This window comes from Mirounga angustirostris, unplaced genomic scaffold (assembly GCF_029215605.1).
Source record: "Mirounga angustirostris isolate CCGP_5_RB_7025 unplaced genomic scaffold, mMirAng1.0.hap1 SCAF_5, whole genome shotgun sequence".
Classification (NCBI taxonomy): domain Eukaryota; kingdom Metazoa; phylum Chordata; class Mammalia; order Carnivora; family Phocidae; genus Mirounga; species Mirounga angustirostris.
In genome coordinates this window covers 21145933-21164464 of record NW_026991713.1, presented here as the reverse complement: position 1 = coordinate 21164464, position 18532 = coordinate 21145933, and the positions used below count along the sequence as shown (strand labels likewise).

Sequence of the window (18532 nt, the reverse complement as noted above, 5' to 3'; positions counted from 1 at the left end):
CTTTTTATAACCTTAAAATAACTTTTGCTCCAATTCAACGCAGTATTCCCCATTGCACAAGCCCCTTCATGGATATGTATGTACCCTTAGCTTACAAATTCACCAATTTTGTTATTCAGAGACAGTGCTTTGGGAAAGAGCCCTGGGGTTCTCCTTCACTTGTAAGTAAAACGTTTGCTTTTCCTATTTTTTGGCTTGATTGTGTCATTTGGCTGAACATCCACCAAAAGGCAAACCCAGTTTCACATAACAATTATACATTGCCAAAATATACATGTATATGAAAAGTGTTAAAAAGAAAACCATTAGCCCCAAATGAAGCCCTTTATGCTAGACCATGTCACAAAACCGATACTTAATAACTAACCTAATTAAAGTTTCAACCTCCCTCAGAAATACAGTCTTAACTGGTTGGTCAGGAGTTTTCTGACCAGCACCAGTGAGGTAACCTATCATAAGGGCCCTCTCCATTCCCCCAAAAGGAACATGAGGTAATCCACCAAATAAGACCCCATGCCCTTCGCCTTCAGGGAACTTGAGCTTTCCTGAAACAATCCTCTCTTTTCCTTTGCTAATAACTTCTTGCGCCACCGTTCTTCCTATAAAAACCTTCCATTTTTGGGATGCCTGGGTGGCTCAGTTGGTTAAGGGGCTGCCTTTGGCTCAGGTCATGATCCCAGGGTCCTGGGATTGAGCCCCACATTGGGCTCCCTGCTGAGTGGGGAGCCTGCTTCTCCCTCTGCCTGCCACTCCCCCCTGCTTGTGCTCTCTCTCTCTCTCTCCCTCTCTGTTAAATAAATAAATAATGTTTAAAAAAAAAAAAAACTTCCATTTTTGTACAACTCCTCTCCTAGGAGTTCCCCTCTAGTTGCTAGATTAGATATTGCCTGGTTCATGAATCTTTCAAGAAAGCCAAAAAAATTTTTTAGGAAAGCCAATTAAATCTTCAAATTTACTCAATTGAATTGTATTTTAATAAAAGTAACACATGCTTGAGATTACTTGTGCTAAAATCTGGCAGGGAAGAGTGCATGGTGTGAAGGCGAATAGACTCAGAATTTTTACTGAATAGTCTTGTGCTGAAAGTTGGCTCATACTGGCTCATGAGAACCAATCACATGTATCTCTTCCCAACTCTGTTCAGAATTTGGTGACTTCAGGATAGCTGGAAATCAGCAATTGTGACAGTATTTATAACACAGAAAGTGGTAAGCCCTACAAATCAGAGCTTTCCCCCCACCCGGAGATCTGGTTGTTGAACATTTACCAGCACACACTGTAAGATATAAGATTGCAAATATATGGACATTTTATCTGATTTAGAAAAATACTTGCTGATAATTATGCTAGCAGTACAGAAGACGGATCAGAATGAGAAGAGAACGGAGGCAGAAAGGGCATTGAGAAGGCAGTGGCATTATCTCATGTGAGAGATAAGGCAGTATCAGGAGAGAGGAAAGGCCAAGGGCAGATCCCAGAGAGTAAGTCTGGGATTGGGGTTGAAGGTAATTGAGGTATTTAGCTTGGGGTTTGGAACACACCATTAATATAGATAAGTAATTAGGTGGAACAAACTGTTTTGGAGAAAAAATTCAGTTTTGGATTTGTTGCTATTAAAGTTATCTTAGGATACCTGCATAGAAACATTCAGGTTACAGTTGGGGGTGGAAATTCTGCTTTAGGATTTGTCATTATTTAATGGCAGCTGAAACCAACAACAAAAATGATCTTGATCAAGGAGCATGTAAATGTTGAGGAAAGCAAAAAGAGAAGCTTAAAGGAGAAAGGGCTGATAACCAGAAGGAAAGAACATATTTTAAAAGACGAGAGCTGGACAGAAATGATGGCAGCTCTATGACGTAAGTTTTATAAAACACTCTTTACATGTTCGTAGTAAGAGATCTTATCAATTTAAAAATAAATTAGAGAAAATACAATGACTAAAACTGAACATAATTAACTTTGGACATTCAATGACTTTTTAATACAAAGGATAGACACCAATGGAATAGAGTGCTTGACTTCAAGGAGTTTGCCATCTGTGCATGTTAAGAGACTGATTATATGTGGGCACCTGGCTGGCTCAGTTGGTGGAACGTGCAACTCTCGATCTAGGGGTTGTGAGTTCCAGCCTCACCTTGGGTGTAAAGATTACTTAAATAAAATCTTTAAAAAAAGAGAATGATTATATGACAACAAGATGACAATGATGATGATGATTACTACTACCAGGGACTTCACTTTTGTCATTTGCTATTCATAAAACAATTCTGCAAGGGAGTGTTATTAATATTACTCTATTTTACAGATGAGGAAACTAAGGCATAGAGAGATTAACTAGCCTGGCCACAGCATCTAGTAAGAGCCAGCATTTGGCCCAGGAGTTTGAATGCAATGACTGCACTATTAGTCACTCTCTCTTTGATTTCAATACTAGTCCATAAATTTAAAGATTAAGTTACTTAATATATGTATAAACGTCTTAGAAAGTTTACTCGCAGGTATTAAGCACTTTGTGTTAACCATTACCATCTTCATCTCGCAAGGTTACACAGCCAATTTGTGGTGGAGTCTGGATTCTGATAAAAAATTCATTTTCTTATCCATTATTATATATAGGAGTTAACCCGGGGCATTACAAGAACACATAGCAGCACCTAATTTTAAGAGTGAGAACAAAGTAGTGTGAGATGGCAAGAAACCTTTTTAGATAGGAATGATGGAGCAGTGTTATGAAGAACAAGTAGGCAGAGGAAGAATATGAATGAGTAGAAAAGCAAGGCAGTTGACGGAACAGCATGTTTGTAATTTAAGGGTGGCTGAACCCTACAGTCGAATGGGCATTGGCGGGAATGAGGCTGAAGAGACTTCATGTCCAATTCCATGCTGTTTATGGTTTTGCACTTTATTCCTTGGGAAATGTCACTGAACAATACTACTCGAAAACACACACACACACACACACACAGGCACAAAGCTATAGGTTCACCACGGAGATTAGAAGAAACTTTTTTTTTAAAGATTTTATTTATTTGAGAGAGAGAGACAGAGATAGCCAGAGAGAGAGAGAGAGCAGGTGCGGGGAGGAGAGGGAGAAGCAGGCTCCCCGCTGAGCAGAGAGCCCGACATGGGGCTTGATGCCAGGACTGCGGGACCATGACCTGAGCCGAAGGCAGACCCTTAACTGACTGAGCCACCCAGGCGCCCCTTAAAGATTTTATTTTTGACAGAGAGAGACACAGCCAGAGAGGGAACACAAGCAGGGGGAGCCGGAGAGGGAGAAGCACGCTTCCTGTGGAGTCAGGACCCCGATGTGGGCCTCGATCCCAGGACCCTGGGACCACGACCTGAGCCGAAAGCAGACGCTTAACGACTGAGCCACCGAGGCGCCCAGATTAGAAGAAACTTGTAGAAGCGAGTCAGTATGCGAAGTAGAGGACAAATACGCAATGCAGTGGGCGAAAAAGCACTGAGCTGTTTCCACTCTTGTTGGCTCTCTCCCCGACGTAAACCGTTTAGACTGAGAACTGCCCAACCCCCTGACCCGCAGGCAGAGGGGGCGGTCTCTGGCTTCCGGCGTCCTCAGTTGCTAAGGGAGACCGGAAGCACCCTTACGCCCCGCCCCGCAAACCATAGAGTACTGGAAAAAGCGGGAGCGGAAGTGTCAGGAGGAGAAGGCGGCGGCCGGCCGTTTGGTTCACGTTAAAATGACGACCTTAGTGCTGGATAACGGAGCCTACAATGCCAAAATCGGTTACAGCCATGAAAACGTGTCGTAAGTGTTCTCTCGGTCCTTAGGACAAGACAGACGCCTAGCGGTTTCACAGACTACCCTTCATCTCAGGATCACAGTAAACTGCAAATGTCTCTATTTGGCCCTAACCTGCGCCAGAGGGATGCTTGGGTTGGAGCTGGCCGACTGTAATGCTTTGAACTGGTACTTTGGTGTTAATTTAGGCTACGCGGCGCCGGAAGTGGGACACACGTTTCCTTTCGTAACAGGAAATAGCTCAGGAAAATAGGCTTCTAGAGAAGCGGTTCCTGATGGAGGGTTGCGTACAGAGTTGATGAACCCTCAGGAATCGTGGACATTTATGTGTATATACATATTCTTGAGGGCGCAGTTAGGGCTTTCATCATATCCTCAATGGGTTCTGTGACCCCCAAAAAGTTAAAAACAGTTCTTACTGATTGGAGACGTTGAAGGCTTCGTGTCTAAGCCCTTCGTAGTGCTCATTGGCTGACCCGGTTGATAGAGTTGATTTAACAGAATTACTGCAATGGCATTCATTAAATATATATGTTATATATGTATAGAGAGAGAAGAAAAGATGCTTTTCTTCTGTAATGTTTACAGAGGATTCCCCCCTTCCTCCTTTCCTTTTTTTCTTTTTTAAAGAGGACAATCAACCCGCGTAGGAATGTAAATTGTTAGTCTTCTGGAAAATGTTTTGGCAAGGTGTATCATTGTTTTTATCCTTTGACACAGTAATTCTGTTATCAGTCACCTAAGGAATAAGTTAGAAGTGTTTGATAAGAGTAAATACAGGATGCTCTATATTATAGGCATTGTGTATGGTAAAAAAAAAAAAAATGAATGCAAGCTGAATAATCAATAGAAATTTGACTAAAATTATAATATAACCATAAGATTGACTACAGTGCAGTTTTTAAAAATCACGTCCCCCTGTCGCCGGATGGCTCAGTGCATTGAGCATCAGACTCCTGATTTCGGTTCAGGTCATGATGTCAGAGTCTGGGATTGAGCCCGGTTGGGGTCGGCACTCAGAGGGGAGTTGGCTTGAGATTCTCTCTTTTCCCTTTGCCCCAACCCCTCCTCGCCCTTGCACTCTCTCACTCTCTCTCTCTCTAAAATATATCTTTAAAGAAAAAATCATGTCCTCAAAGAATATTTAAACATATAGAGAAAATGACAGCATAGTAAATGAAATAAGCAGATACAAAACATTTTTACGTTATCCCAGTATCCTTTCCCTTTCTCTCTCCTCTCTCTCTCTCTCCCTCCCTCCCTCCCTCCTCCCTCTCCCCCGCCTTCCCTCCACACACGTACACATGTACGGTTGATGATGACTCTAGTTTGTCTTCCTAACCAGATTGTAAGCCTATGGTGGGCAGCAACCATATTTAAAACTACTACTTCTGTAGCCTGTAGTATCTGCTAATTGGAAATCTTTGGCATCCTAGAGACTTAGTTTTAATGGCAAGAATTTTGAACCTGTAAATCTTTTACCAGAGTGGTATTAAGATTTCCACATTAGAGGGGTGTCTGGGTGGCTCAGTCAGTTAAGCATCTGCCTTCAGCTCAGGTCATGATCCTGGGGTCCTGGGATCAAGTCCCACAGGGCTCCCTGCTGGGCGCAGAGTCTGCTTCTCCCTCTCCCTCTGTGTGCTTGCCCTCTCTCTCTCAAATAAATAATAAATCTTAAAAAAAAAAAAAATTCCACATTAAAGCCAGAAAGACCAGGAACTTTACCTAAGCTCTGACTGTCATCTGTGTGATAGCAGGATCAATACCCACCTGGAAGGATTTCTTAAGGATTACTTGAGAAAGATAAAGGGTCCAGTGTAGAGTCTAGTGCATATTAGAACTTAAAAAAAAAAAAAAAAAAAAGACATTTTTTAATTATTCGAAGACAAAATGGGAAACACTGGTTGTGGATATTTTTTGTCATGGAGGGGGGTGGTTAAGTAATTGTATTTTTTGGAAGTGAGTATTTAGGGAATAATTATATTATTTCTTTGTTTATAGGGTAATTCCTAACTGTCAGTTCAGGTCAAAAACAGCACGTCTTAAAACTTTTACTGCTAACCAGATAGATGAAATAAAGGACCCTTCTGGACTCTTTTACATTCTTCCTTTTCAGAAGGTAATTCAGTTATATGTCATTTCTAGCAATGTAGACCTAAATGTAAAGACAGTTTTTAAATGTATAATTAGAATTTTGTATGTATGGAAATATTTTTAGATCTCTGAGAAAAAGTTATTTAAATTTTAAATAAGATCTTATTAAAACCAAAAACTGAAATTAAGTTGTCTTCTTAGCAATAAATGACCATGACTTAGTTACTGATTGTGGGTACTGAATTTTACTTCTTTATGTTAAAGCTAAATGAGATGAACACATTAAAAAAAAAAGTAAGTGTGGAGTGGCATCTCCTTAAACAATGTTTGAGTAGTGAACATAACCATAAAGAGAAATTAGTGGTTTAGACTCTGTTAATATGATTTTTAAAAACTATTCAAATATTTGTGATAATTTATACAAGAATTTTTTTAGGGCTACTTGGTGAATTGGGATGTTCAAAGACAAGTTTGGGATTACCTTTTTGGAAAAGAAATGTATCAGGTAACAAATTGGAGTATGTATTCAAATTTCTATTTCCATGTCTTATTCAAATGAAAAGTTACAGCAATAAGAATTAGTAACTCATGTTAATGCAAGAACCAACAGGATAGGATATAAAGCTAGTTTATGCCTTAATATGACTTAAATAAATCTGTTGCACATGTTCACTGTGTATTTATATCAGTCATATTTTTAACTTTTAAAAATTATATATACTGCCAAAATATACATATATATGAAAAGTAGTACATGCTTGAGATTACTTGTGCTAAAATCTGGTAGGGAAGAGTGCATGGTATGAAAGTGAATAGACTCAGAATTTCTACTGAATAGTCTTGTGCTGAAAGTTGGCTCACACTGGCTGATGAGAACCAATTACATGCGTTTCTTCCCAACTCTGTGTTCAGAGTTTGTTGACTTCAGGATAGCTGGAAATCAGCAATTGTGACAGTATTTATAACACAGAAAGTGGTAAGCCCTACAAATCAGAGCTTTCCCCCCACCCGGAGATCCGGTTGTTGAACATTTACCAGCACACACTGTAAGGTGGGTTGAAGGGGGGGATGAGATTGCAAATGTATGGACATTGTTTCATAGGCAATGTCAAGTCATGGAAGGGAAGACTTCTGTGGTGAGAGATACGTTTGGGGAGGATGATCAGATTTCTGACTTAGAAAAATACTTGCTGATAATTATGCTAGCAGTACAGAAGACAGAATGAGAAGAGAACGGAGGCAGAAAGGGCATTGAGAAGGCAGTGGCATTACTTCATGTGAGAGATAAGGCAGTATCAGGAGAGAGGAAAGGCCAAGGGCAGATTCCAGAGAGTAAGTCTGGGATTGGGGTTGAAGGTAATTGAGGTGTCTAGCTTTAACTTTTGAATATGTTTCTAGTATACATTTAAGTCACTAATATACTGTTCTTAGTTTTGATTTTTTTAAATATTAAATAAGTATAAATGAATAGAAGTGGAATTTGAGGTTAAGAGAGTTTGTGTGAAACTCAAGATTATTCACGTCTACTATTAGACCAATTCACTATCTCGTTTTTATTTTCACAATAAAATATTTTTGTCCACATAGCTGAATTGTGAATATTATGTGAAAATTTTGTGCTTTTAATGTCTGTAGTATAACTTTAGGTATAGTGAATGAATATTCAGTTTTTAATGCTGCTTAAGAGTGTGGGAGAGAATTATGTAAACATTAAATACGCTAAAGCTTCTGGCCTTTTAACTTTGAAAACAAAACATCTAATGCTTGAAGTTATATTGTTCATTACGTTTGCATACTGATCTTCAAACAATCTGATAGTACCATTTTATTAATGCTATCATTAAGAGACTTAAAATTAAATAATAAAGTGATGAATTCTGTAATCAGACTTCTGGGTTCAAATCCTAGCTATGACCCTAACTAGTTACATGAACTGTGGTAACTTACTCAACTCTTTTGTACCTCAGTTTGCCAATTAAATGGGGTTAGTAATAAGACTTGTCTTCTAGGATTATTGTGAGGATTTAATAAGTTTGTTCATATATGTAAAACAAGTGTTTTACAACTACAAAATGATAAAACTTGTGGGATTTTTTTCTCTCATAGGTTGATTTTTTAGATACCAATATTATTATTACAGAACCATACTTTAACTTCACTTCAATTCAAGAATCAATGAATGAAATCCTATTTGAAGAATATCAGTTCCAAGCAGTCTTAAGAGTAAATGGTGAGTTAAAGTTTTGATTGCAGTTAATTAATGGGAATATGGATATGAATAGGGTAAAGAGAAACACTTAAAATTCAAGAATATTGGGTGACATTCTTTTAGATTTGAAGAAAATAAAACATGGAATTTAAAAATTAGATGGACTCTTAGAGATTATCTAATCAGACTTTTCTTCGTCTTAATACTAGTACAGTATTTTCTCCCTAATGCAGTTACTAGCCACATATATATTTTTTTAAGTGATCTCTATGTGGGGCTCAAACTTACAGCCCTGAGATCAAGAGTCACATGCTGTACCAACTGAACCAGCTAGATGCCCCACTAGCCACATATTTTTAATTTCTAAAAGATTATTGTTTCTGAGGTAGTTACCTTTTCTGCCACTGATGTGTTTGCTATCATTATTATTATCATTGATTGAAATAATGTTCATAGCTCAGCCTGCCACTATGTGGAAAAACAATCTGAAAATATCATCCAGAAGTAAGTCTATAAAAGACTAGAACTACATTACATGACTGTACAATGAAAGTATTCAAATATTTAGCATGCATAATTTAAGTCCATATGAGTGATATTATACTACAATGGTTAAGAGCACAGTCTCCAGAACAGTGTTCTTCAAGGGTGATTTTGCTCCTTGGGGACATTGGCAATGTCTGGAGACATTTTTTGTTGTCACAACTGGGAGGGTGCTATTGGCATCTAGTGGGTAGAAGACAGATGCTACAAAACATCTTAAAATGAACAGGAAAACCTCCAGCAACAAAGAATTACCTGGCGCAAAATGTCAGTAGTTTTGAGGTTGAGAAGCCTGGCTCCAGAATCACACTGCCCAGGTTTGAATCTTGGCTCTGTTGCTTTCTAATCGTATGACATTGGGTATATTATTTAACTTCTCTGTGCTTCAGTTTCTTCATCCATAAAATGGAATTGTTGTGAAGATTAAAACACAAATACTCGTGGAGTTTTTAGCATAGTGCCCAGCATGTAATAAATGCTCATAATTAAGTTATAGTGTTAAAATAATTAAGTCATGAATATTTACCTTTAAAAATTGATCACAAAATTTTTAAAATCACATTTACCACAAAAATGTGATGTTTTAGTTTAAATGCTCCAGAGAGTTTGTGACAATTATGAATATTATTTTAAATTAGCCTATAGAAATAAAGGAAAGTTTTTGTCTTTGTGCTTGCCTTAATTTGTTGCCATTCTTTATTGCTTTAAATTAAGTACACTTTTATTTAATGCAGTTTTTTTTTTTATCTTTTTCTAAATAGCTGGTGCTCTCAGTGCACATAGGTATTTTCGAGATAATCCTTCTGAATTATGCTGTATCATTGTAGATAGTGGATATTCCTTTACACATATAGTTCCTTACTGTAGAAGTAAAAAGAAAAAAGAAGCAATTATTCGGTGAGTTGTATTCAATTCTCATGTTTTTCTTAGGTTAAAACCGAATGAAAGATATGATAAACTGAACCAAATTTGAATTCTCCCTTTTTAGGATAAATGTGGGAGGAAAACTCCTAACCAATCATCTAAAGGAGATCATCTCTTACAGGTAATACATAGCTTTGATTTGCGGGTGGGGGGGCAGGGTTTGGGTTGACTGCTGTTGATGAACTTTTTAGTAATTACAATTATTCTTTAACCATTAGTTGTAACTTCAGGCAACAATTCTATATTATTGCTTTAAAAACCACATCACATATATAAATGCAAATAAAGTTCAAATTGAAAAGCTTTCTAGTTGGGTGCCTGGCTGGCTCAGTCAGTGGAGCATGCAGCTCTTGATTTGTGGGTTGTGAGTCCAAGCCGCAGTAGGTGTAGAGCTCATTAAAAAAAGAAAAAAACAAAAAACAAAAGCTTTCTAGCATATAAAATGCTAGTGTCCACCAAAATTTGGATATTTCCGAATTCTAGGGAGTTTAATATGTTTAATATCTTAAAATTATAGAAGTTATAAATATTATACATTATAAAACAAATTAAAAATGCATTTAAGGAAATCAGGGTTTCAAAGGAAAATAAATCTCTACCTCCCCTTTCTGTCTCTCATGTCAATTCCATTCCACACAAAGTATGGTCTTTACACTGTATTTATCTATTATATTTTTAGTCTCTATGAGCCTTAATAATATTGATATTTCTGTTTGTGAATTAACCAATATTAGTTGACTATCCATCATTAAAAGATGAGGAATTAGTGTACTTAGCCACATCCCAACTCTTCTCCCTTTCCTAAATTTTGTTTATGCTATTATTTTAATTTTGTTTAAAAACTTAAGTGAGATTTTTTGTTTTATAAGTAGAATTCTTAAATCTCAATTTTTCACTACATTAACTTTGGCTGGTATGACCCCGTCAGTATCTCTTAGCTCCCCTCTATGTCATGTGAGAAAATAAGTGAATCTGCATTTCCTTCTGCCTTTCCTTCCATGTTTTCCTTCTTTCTTCTGTCAGATGTACCATTATTTTTTGAACAGCTCTATTGAGATATAATACATATCCACAAATTCACGCATTTAAAGTGTACATTTTCAATGGGTTTTAGTGTATTAGAACATTTTCATTACCCCCAAGAGAGACCCACTCCCCTTATCCTTCCTACCCAGCTTTAGCACATTGTAAAAAACTTTTTATTTTGAAATAATTACAGACTCAGGAAGTTGTAGAATAGTACATAGAGCCTTGTGTAACCTGAGTAACATGTTATATAACTAATACAGTATCAAAATGATAAAATTGATGCTAGTATAATTGTTTCCAGTTTTCACCATTTTTTACATGCACTTGTGTGTATTTCTATGCAGCTTTATCCCATGTATAGATTCATGTAAACACCACCACAGTTAAGATGTAGAACTATTCCATCACTCCAAAGGAACTCCTTTGTGCTACCCCTTTATATTTGCTTCCCCACCACGTCCCTCTCCCCTAGCAATCTCTAATTTGTTTTCTACTTCTATAGTTTTGTTATTTCTAGAAACAGAATCCTATCATATGTAAGCTTTAGACAGTGACTTTTTTCATTAAACATAATGCTATACCATTTCTTCTTAATTATTGAGATAACATTTGCATATGATTTTTTACTGTAGTTAAGTCTTGCCTTGCTTATACATTAATTCTAAAAATGGAAGTCTCATAAATGGCATATACAGTGTTAAGGTTATATGAATGTTATTCATTGTAGAATCAAACAGAATTGGGCTAGGTTTTAAAAGGTTTAGATATTTAGTTCCTGTATCCCCATCAGATTAGAAGCAGCAAATTTGAAAGGCAGAGAAAGTTGAGACAGATGAGAATGTTAACCAAAACCCAGGCAGTCTGAGTCTAGAGCCTGTGCACTAAGTCATTCATTCTTCCATGCTGACTGAAAAAAATTCATGTATATTAAAAAGGGTAGGTGTTGAAGTTGAACTTGAAAAGAACAACCTGGCAAGAATACTTAGAAATAGTTTTGGGAGGGGCGCCTGGGTGGCAAGGTCGGTTAAGTGTGTCTGTCTGACTCTTGATTTTGGCTTAGGTCATGATCTCAGGGTCTTGAGATCAAGCCCTGTGTAGAGCCCTGTGGCGGGCTCTGCGCTGAGCATAAAGACTGCTTAAGATTCTCTGTCTCCCTCTCCCTTTGCCCTCCCCCCCCCCCGCCCCCCACCGCTCACACACTCACACTCTCTCTCTCTAAAAGAATAAAAATAAGGGCACCTGGGTGGCTCAGTTGGTTAAGCGACTGCCTTCGGCTCAGGTCATGATCCTGGAGTTCCGGGATCAAGTCCCACATCGGTCTCCCTGCTCAGCAGGGAGTCTGCTTCTCCCTCTGACCCTCCTCCCTCTCATGCTCTCTGTCTCTCATTCTCTCTCTCGCAAATAAAAAAAAATTAAAAAAAAAAATCTTAAAGAATAAAAATAAAAAGTTAAAAAAAATAGTTATAGGGTGCCTGGGCTCAGTCGTTAAGCGTCTGCCTTCGGCTCAGGTCATGATCCCAGGTTCCTGGGATCGAGCCCCGCATCAGGCTCCCTGCTCCACGGGAAGCCTGCTTCTCCCTCTCTCACTCCCCCTGCTTGTGTTCCTTCTCTCACTTTGTCTCTCTCTGTCAAATAAATAAATAAAATCTTAAAAAAAAATAAAAAATAAAAAAATAAAATAAAAAAATAGTTATGGAAAAGAATAATAGTGAAAGGAGACTTTCTCTAGTGGATGATAAAGCATTTTAAAATTGTAATAATTAAAGTGATACTTAGATGAGAATTAAATGATAGATCAGACAGACTGAATAGTTAATTCTGAATCAAACATTGTAAAATATATATATATAAATATTGATTATTCAGGAAAGGGTACAGGGAAAGTTGGTTATTTGGAGAAAAATTTTCCTTTGCCTCATACACTAAAGTCCAAATGGGTTTAAGACTTAAATATAAAAATAAAACCACAACAAGAAAATATTTAACTGAGTTGTTAAGAATAAAAATAGTAGAAGCAATAATAAAGGATATAATTTTCCTACATCTTTTTTTTTTAAAGATTTTATTTATTTAGGGGTGCCTGGGTGGCTCAGTTGTTTAAGCATCTGCCTTTGGCTCAGGTCATGATCCCGGGACCCTAGGATAGAGGGAGCCTGCTTCTCCCTCTCTCTCTGCCTCTCCCCTCTGCTCATTCTCTCTCTCTCAAATAAAAAAAAAACTTTAAAAAAATATTTTATTTATTATTTGAGAGAGAGAGAGAGTGGGAGCGGTGGGGAGGGGCAGAAGGAGGAGAGGCAGAGAATCGAGCAGACTCGGTGCTGAGCACAGAGCCCAATGCGAGGCTCGATCTCATGACCCTGAGATCATGACCCAAGCAGAAACCAAGAGTCACACGCTCAACCAAGGCACCCCGGTGCGCCCCACATACAACTTTTAGCCTGGTGATGGAGCACTGGGTGTTATACGCAAACAATGAATCATGGAACACTGCATCAAAAACTAATGATGTCCAATGACTGAGCCACTCAGGTCATGATCCCAGGGTCCTGGGATCGAGCCCCGCATTGGGCTCCCTGCTCTGCGGAAAGCCTGCTTCTCCCTCTCCCACTCCCTCTGCTTGTGTTCCCTCTTTTGCTGTGTCTCTCTCTGTCAAATAAATAAATAAAATCTTTAAAAAAAACCAAACTAATGATGTACCATATCATGACTAACATGACATAATAAAATTAAAAAAAAGAAAAAAGTAAACTTTTTATTGAGGTAAAACATACAGAAAAATTTACAAACCTTGAATGTACAACTCAGTGAATTTTTAAAAACTGAATACACCCAAGTAACCAGAACACAGCTCAGGCAGAATATTACCAGCACTCCAATCCCTCTTTGTCCTCTTCTAGTCTGGAAAACCACTGATTTCAAGCATTCGTGAACAAAAGTAATATAAACCTGAGAAATAAGTTTGAAACAAATATGACACCGGGTTGTTAATCTTTAATATATTAAGGGCTCTTATCAATCCTCAAGAAAAGCACTACCTTGGTATACAGTGGCTACTGGATGATTCTCAGAAAACAAATGGCCAGTGGCACAGATAGATAATCATTAGAATTACATACAGTCAAAGGATATAAATGGATAATTCTCAGACATAAAAAATGTTAAACATCTGTACTAATTACAAATTCAGTTAAAATATTAAGCATTTATTTAGGAGGTTGGGATATACGAGTTAACAAATAAGAATTTCTCTTTTTTCATGGCACTTCCTAGTAGAAAAATGCAAATTAAAATACCACAACTTTTACAATCCAAATTAATAGAATTTTTTTCAAAAGATGATGTTGCAAAAAAAGATAATGTTGCAGATTGTGATGCTGGCTGCTGATTAGAGCATAACTTGAAATAACTTTTCTGGTAAACAGTTTGGCAATACACTAAGATACTAACAGTATTTCAAATTCTGTGTCCTAGAGTATGAATAAATAATGAGATAGTCTGAGATACAGATAAAAATACCTGTATTGCATCAATTTTGAGTTTTCTCACATCTCTAGTTGGGATGGATCTTCCAATTGTTGGTACCTTAGAATTGTCATAGTTAAATTATCATCTTTTCTTCTCTTTGGTGCAATAGTGAATCTTGCGGTAGAATATGGCGTATATGAAGATAACAAAAAGCAAAAGGAAGTAATAAGAATGTTTTTTACTTAGTATAAGGACTATGCTAAACACTTTACATGTGTAATTAGAATCATTTACTTCTTACAGATGTGTTAAGTCGGTGATCTTATTATTATTACCGTTTTAGAGTTGAAGAGATTGAGTCCCAAAGAGGTAAAGTAACTTGGTTGCTAGGTTGTGATTCAGCCAAAGTCTCTGGGGCACCTGGCTGGCTCAGTCGGTAGAACATGTGACTCTTGATCTCAGGCTCATGAGTTCAAGCCCCATGTTGGGCATAGAGCCCACCTAAAAAAACCAAAAAACAACAAAACCAAAGTCCACATTTATAAACACACAAGTATCTTTCCTCCCTGATCTAAACTTCCAACACTAGGAACATTAATAAATACATTTTAATAGATCCTCTAATAAATATTATGGGGCAGTAAATAACCGTATTTTTAAAGAACGGTAGCATAAGAAAATGTGAGATGATATTGAGTCTAAATAAGTATATGTAGTATATATGTGTAGAAATAAATATTCAGAGGGAATAACTTCACATTTTTGTTATATCTTTTTTTGTATGTTTTTTATTGAAGTATAGTTGATACAATGTTAGGTTAGTTTCAGGTGTACAACATAGTAATTTGACTACTCTATACTTTATGCTGTGCCTACTATAAATGTAACTACCATCTGTCACCAAAAAATGCTATTACAGTACATTGACTATATTCTCTATGCTCTACCTTTCATCCTTGTGACTTACTCGTTCTGTAACTAGAAGCCTATACCTCCCACTCCGCTTCACCTATTTTGCCCATCCCCCTACCCTCTCTCCTCTGGCAATCACCAGTGTTCTGTATGTATGGGTCTGTTTTTGCTTCGTTTTGTTCTTTAGATTCCATATATAAGTGAAATCCTATGGTATTTGTCTTTCTCTGACTTACTTCATTTTGTATAAAGCCTTCTAGGTTCATCCATGTTGTCACAAATGGCAAGATCTCATTCTTTTTTATGGCTGCTTAATATTCCATTGTGTGTGTGTGTGTGTGTGTGTACATACCACATTTTCTTTATTCATTTACCTATCATTGGACACTTGAGTTGTTTCCATATTTTGAGTATTTTAAATAATGCTGCAGTAAACAGGGGTGCATATATTTTTTCAAATTAGTGTTTTTGTTTTCTTTGGGTAAATACCCAGTAGTGGAATTACTGGATCATATGGTAGTTCTAGTTTTAATTTTTTGAGGAACCTCCATACTGTTTTCCACGGTGGTTACACCAGTTTGTGTTGTCACCAACAGCACATGAGTTTCTCTTTTTCTATGTTGTTACCAACACTTATAATTTCTTATTTTTTTGATACCAGCCATTCTGACAGGTGTGAGGTGATATCTCATTGTTTTGATTTGCATTGAGAAGATGCATTGAGCATCTTTTCAGGTGTCTGCTGGCCATCTGTATGTTGTCTTTGGTAAAATGTCTATTCAGGTCCTCTGCCCATTTTAATCAGATTATTTGTTCTTTTGGTATTGTGTTCTAAAATTTATGTATTTTGGAGATTAACCCCTTATCAGATAAATATTTCAGATAAATCATTTGTAAATATCTTCTCCCATTCAGTAGGTTGTCTTTTCATTTTGTTAATGGTTTCCTTCACTATGTGAAAGACTTTTATTTCAGTTTACTCCCAATAGTTTATTTTCGCTTTCATTTCCTTTGTGTGGGGAGACATATTTAGAAAAACGTTGCTAAAGCCGATGTCCAAAAGATTACTGCCTATGTTTTCTTTAAGGAGTTTTATGGTTTCAGATCTCACATTTAGGTCTTTAATCCATTTTGAGTTTGTTTTTGTATATGGAGTGAGTTTTCCCAGCACCGTTTATTGAAGAGACTATCTTTTCCCTGTTATATATTCTTGCCTCCTTTACTGTAGATTAATATAAGCATGGGTTTATTTCTGGGCTCTGTGTTGTTCCATTGATCTATATGTCTGTTTTTCTGCCAGTACCATACTGTTTTGATTACTATAGCTTTGTAGTATATCTTGAAATCTGGAATTATGATACCTCCAGCTTTGTTCTTTTTTTTTAATTTAATTTTATTATGTTATGTTAATCACCATACATTACATCATTAGTTTTTGTTGTAGTGTTCCATGATTCATTGTTTGCGTATAACACCCAGTGCTCCATTCAGTATGTGCCCTCTTTAATACCCATCACCAGGCTAACCCATCCCCCCACCCCCCTCCCCTCTAGAACTCTCAGTTTGTTTCTCAGAGTCCATTGTCTCTCACGGTTTGTCTCCCCCTCCGATATCACCCCCTTCATATTTCCCTTCCTACTATCTTCTTCTTTATTTTTTTAACATATAATGTATTACTTGTTTCAGAGGTACAGGTCTGTGATTTCAACAGTCTTACACAATTCACAGCACTCACCATAGCACATACCCTCCCCAATGTCTATCACCCAGCCACCCCATCCCTCCCACCCCCCACCACTCCAGCAACCTTCAGTTTCCTGGGATTAAGAATTCCTCATATCAGTGAAATCATATGATACATGTCTTTCTCTGATTGACTTATTTCACTCAGCATAATATCCTCCAGTTCCATCCATGTCATTGCAAATGGCAAGATTTCATTCCTTTTGATGCCTGCATAATATTCCATTATATATATACACACCACATCTTCTTTATCCATTCATCTATCGATGGACATCTTGGCTCTTTCCATAGTTTGGCTATTGTGGGCATTGTTCAGCTTTGTTCTTTTTCAAGATTGCTTTGGCTATTCAGAGTTTTTTGTTGTTCCATATGAATTTTAGGATTATTTGTCCTACTTCTCTGAAAAATACTATTGGCATTTTGATAGGGATTACATTGAATCTGTAGATTGCTTTGGGTAGTATGGACATTTTAATAACATTAATTGTTCTAAGCCATGAGCATGGAATATCTTTCCATTTGTTTGTGTTGTCTACAGTTTTTAAAAGCATCTTTGTTTTGCTTATTAACCCTGTGTTTCTTGGGTTCACTCATCAGATATTTATTAAACATCTAATATGTGTCAGGTACTGTGTGCTAACTCACTACTATGATCAGAAAAGAAAGTGCAAAGAGTTAAGTCATTTTAGCAAGATTCTATTCAGAATGGTTGGAGGAGGAAAAAGTTTGCTCTCTGATAAATGTTACCTTATTTAAAGCCTTTGTTTTCATTTCTTTCTGCAAACTGGATTAATATTTGCCCTCAGAGGGATAATGTGGAGATTAAATATAGTGGAAGTGTGATTATTCTATAAAGTTGAAAATATTTTACACATTCAAAAATTTAATATTTTAAAAAATCAGTTACCCAAAGATTTAACTCCAGAAAAAATATTTTAAGTAATTGTAAATTATACTTACATTTTTCCATTTCACATTTTACAGTTTTTATTTCTGTTTAGGCAGCTACATGTTATGGATGAAACACATGTGATTAATCAAGTGAAAGAAGATGTGTGCTATGTGTCTCAGGATTTTTATAGAGATATGGATATTGCAAAGTATGTATAATAGTAATCTAAGAATTAGAAAGTTGATTCTTGGGTAATGCTATACATAGTTAATTATTTCACAAGTCTCTATTTTATTTTCCAGGTTGAAAGGAGAAGAAAATACAGTAATGATAGACTATGTTTTGCCTGACTTTAGTACAATTAAAAAGGGCTTTTGTAAGGTAATTTTAAAAATCCTAAATGACATTGCTTGAAGTGACCACCTCAGTCAGATCTGAAAAACATCTAGCTGGATTTGGTAGAGTCTAACAGAGTTGTTGATAATTACTTTTCTGCTGACCATTTCTCCAGACACAAGTGTATAAATAATTAATCAGTATCTCATTAAAGTTATTTAGAGAAAGAACCATCAGCTGAATGATAGCACATGGGAAAAATCTGGAGATAGATAGTATCATTATTCATATTATGGTTAATCCTTTTCTGTTTTCTTAAGAATTAGTTTAAATCCAGTTAGAAGTTGGTTATTTGCCAGTTGTGAAAGTTATTGACATAGCTGACGTGGCTGAATTTTACTTGTTTGGTCTGATATGATCAAATTATAGTTGAAAAGGGCAAAATCCAGTGTACTTTCAAAGTGTTGAGAAGCAGTTTTTCTTGGATGTCAAAATAATTTCTCCTTACCTTTGATCAGCTCAGGTAAACTGTCAGTTCTGTTTGGGTAAATGTGAAGTTTGCCCTTTAGCTGACTTGTTGGAGGACTATTGGGAAGTTAAAAATCTTTGGTCA

At 36.7% G+C, this 18532-nt stretch overlaps 1 protein-coding gene across 4 annotated transcripts in view; it reads left to right on the top strand.

Moving 5' to 3' along the window:
• Window positions 1-3615: 3615 nt before the first annotated feature.
• The window catches only part of ACTR6 (actin related protein 6), a 30535-nt gene continuing 15618 nt past the window's right edge, over window positions 3616-18532 (top strand). For 3 of the 4 annotated variants that reach the window (XM_045872766.3, XM_054506872.2, XM_045872765.2), the window contains exons 1-8: window positions 3617-3775; window positions 5771-5888; window positions 6300-6368; window positions 7970-8093; window positions 9377-9512; window positions 9604-9660; window positions 17693-17791; window positions 17886-17964. In XM_045872766.3, the coding sequence (XP_045728722.1) occupies window positions 3708-3775; window positions 5771-5888; window positions 6300-6368; window positions 7970-8093; window positions 9377-9512; window positions 9604-9660; window positions 17693-17791; window positions 17886-17964 (750 nt within the window). In that variant the 5' untranslated portion in view covers window positions 3617-3707. Of the gene's footprint in view, window positions 3776-5770; window positions 5889-6299; window positions 6369-7969; window positions 8094-9376; window positions 9513-9603; window positions 9661-17692; window positions 17792-17885; window positions 17965-18532 lie in introns of all 4 variants that reach the window. The other variant, XM_045872768.2, reaches the window with a different exon arrangement.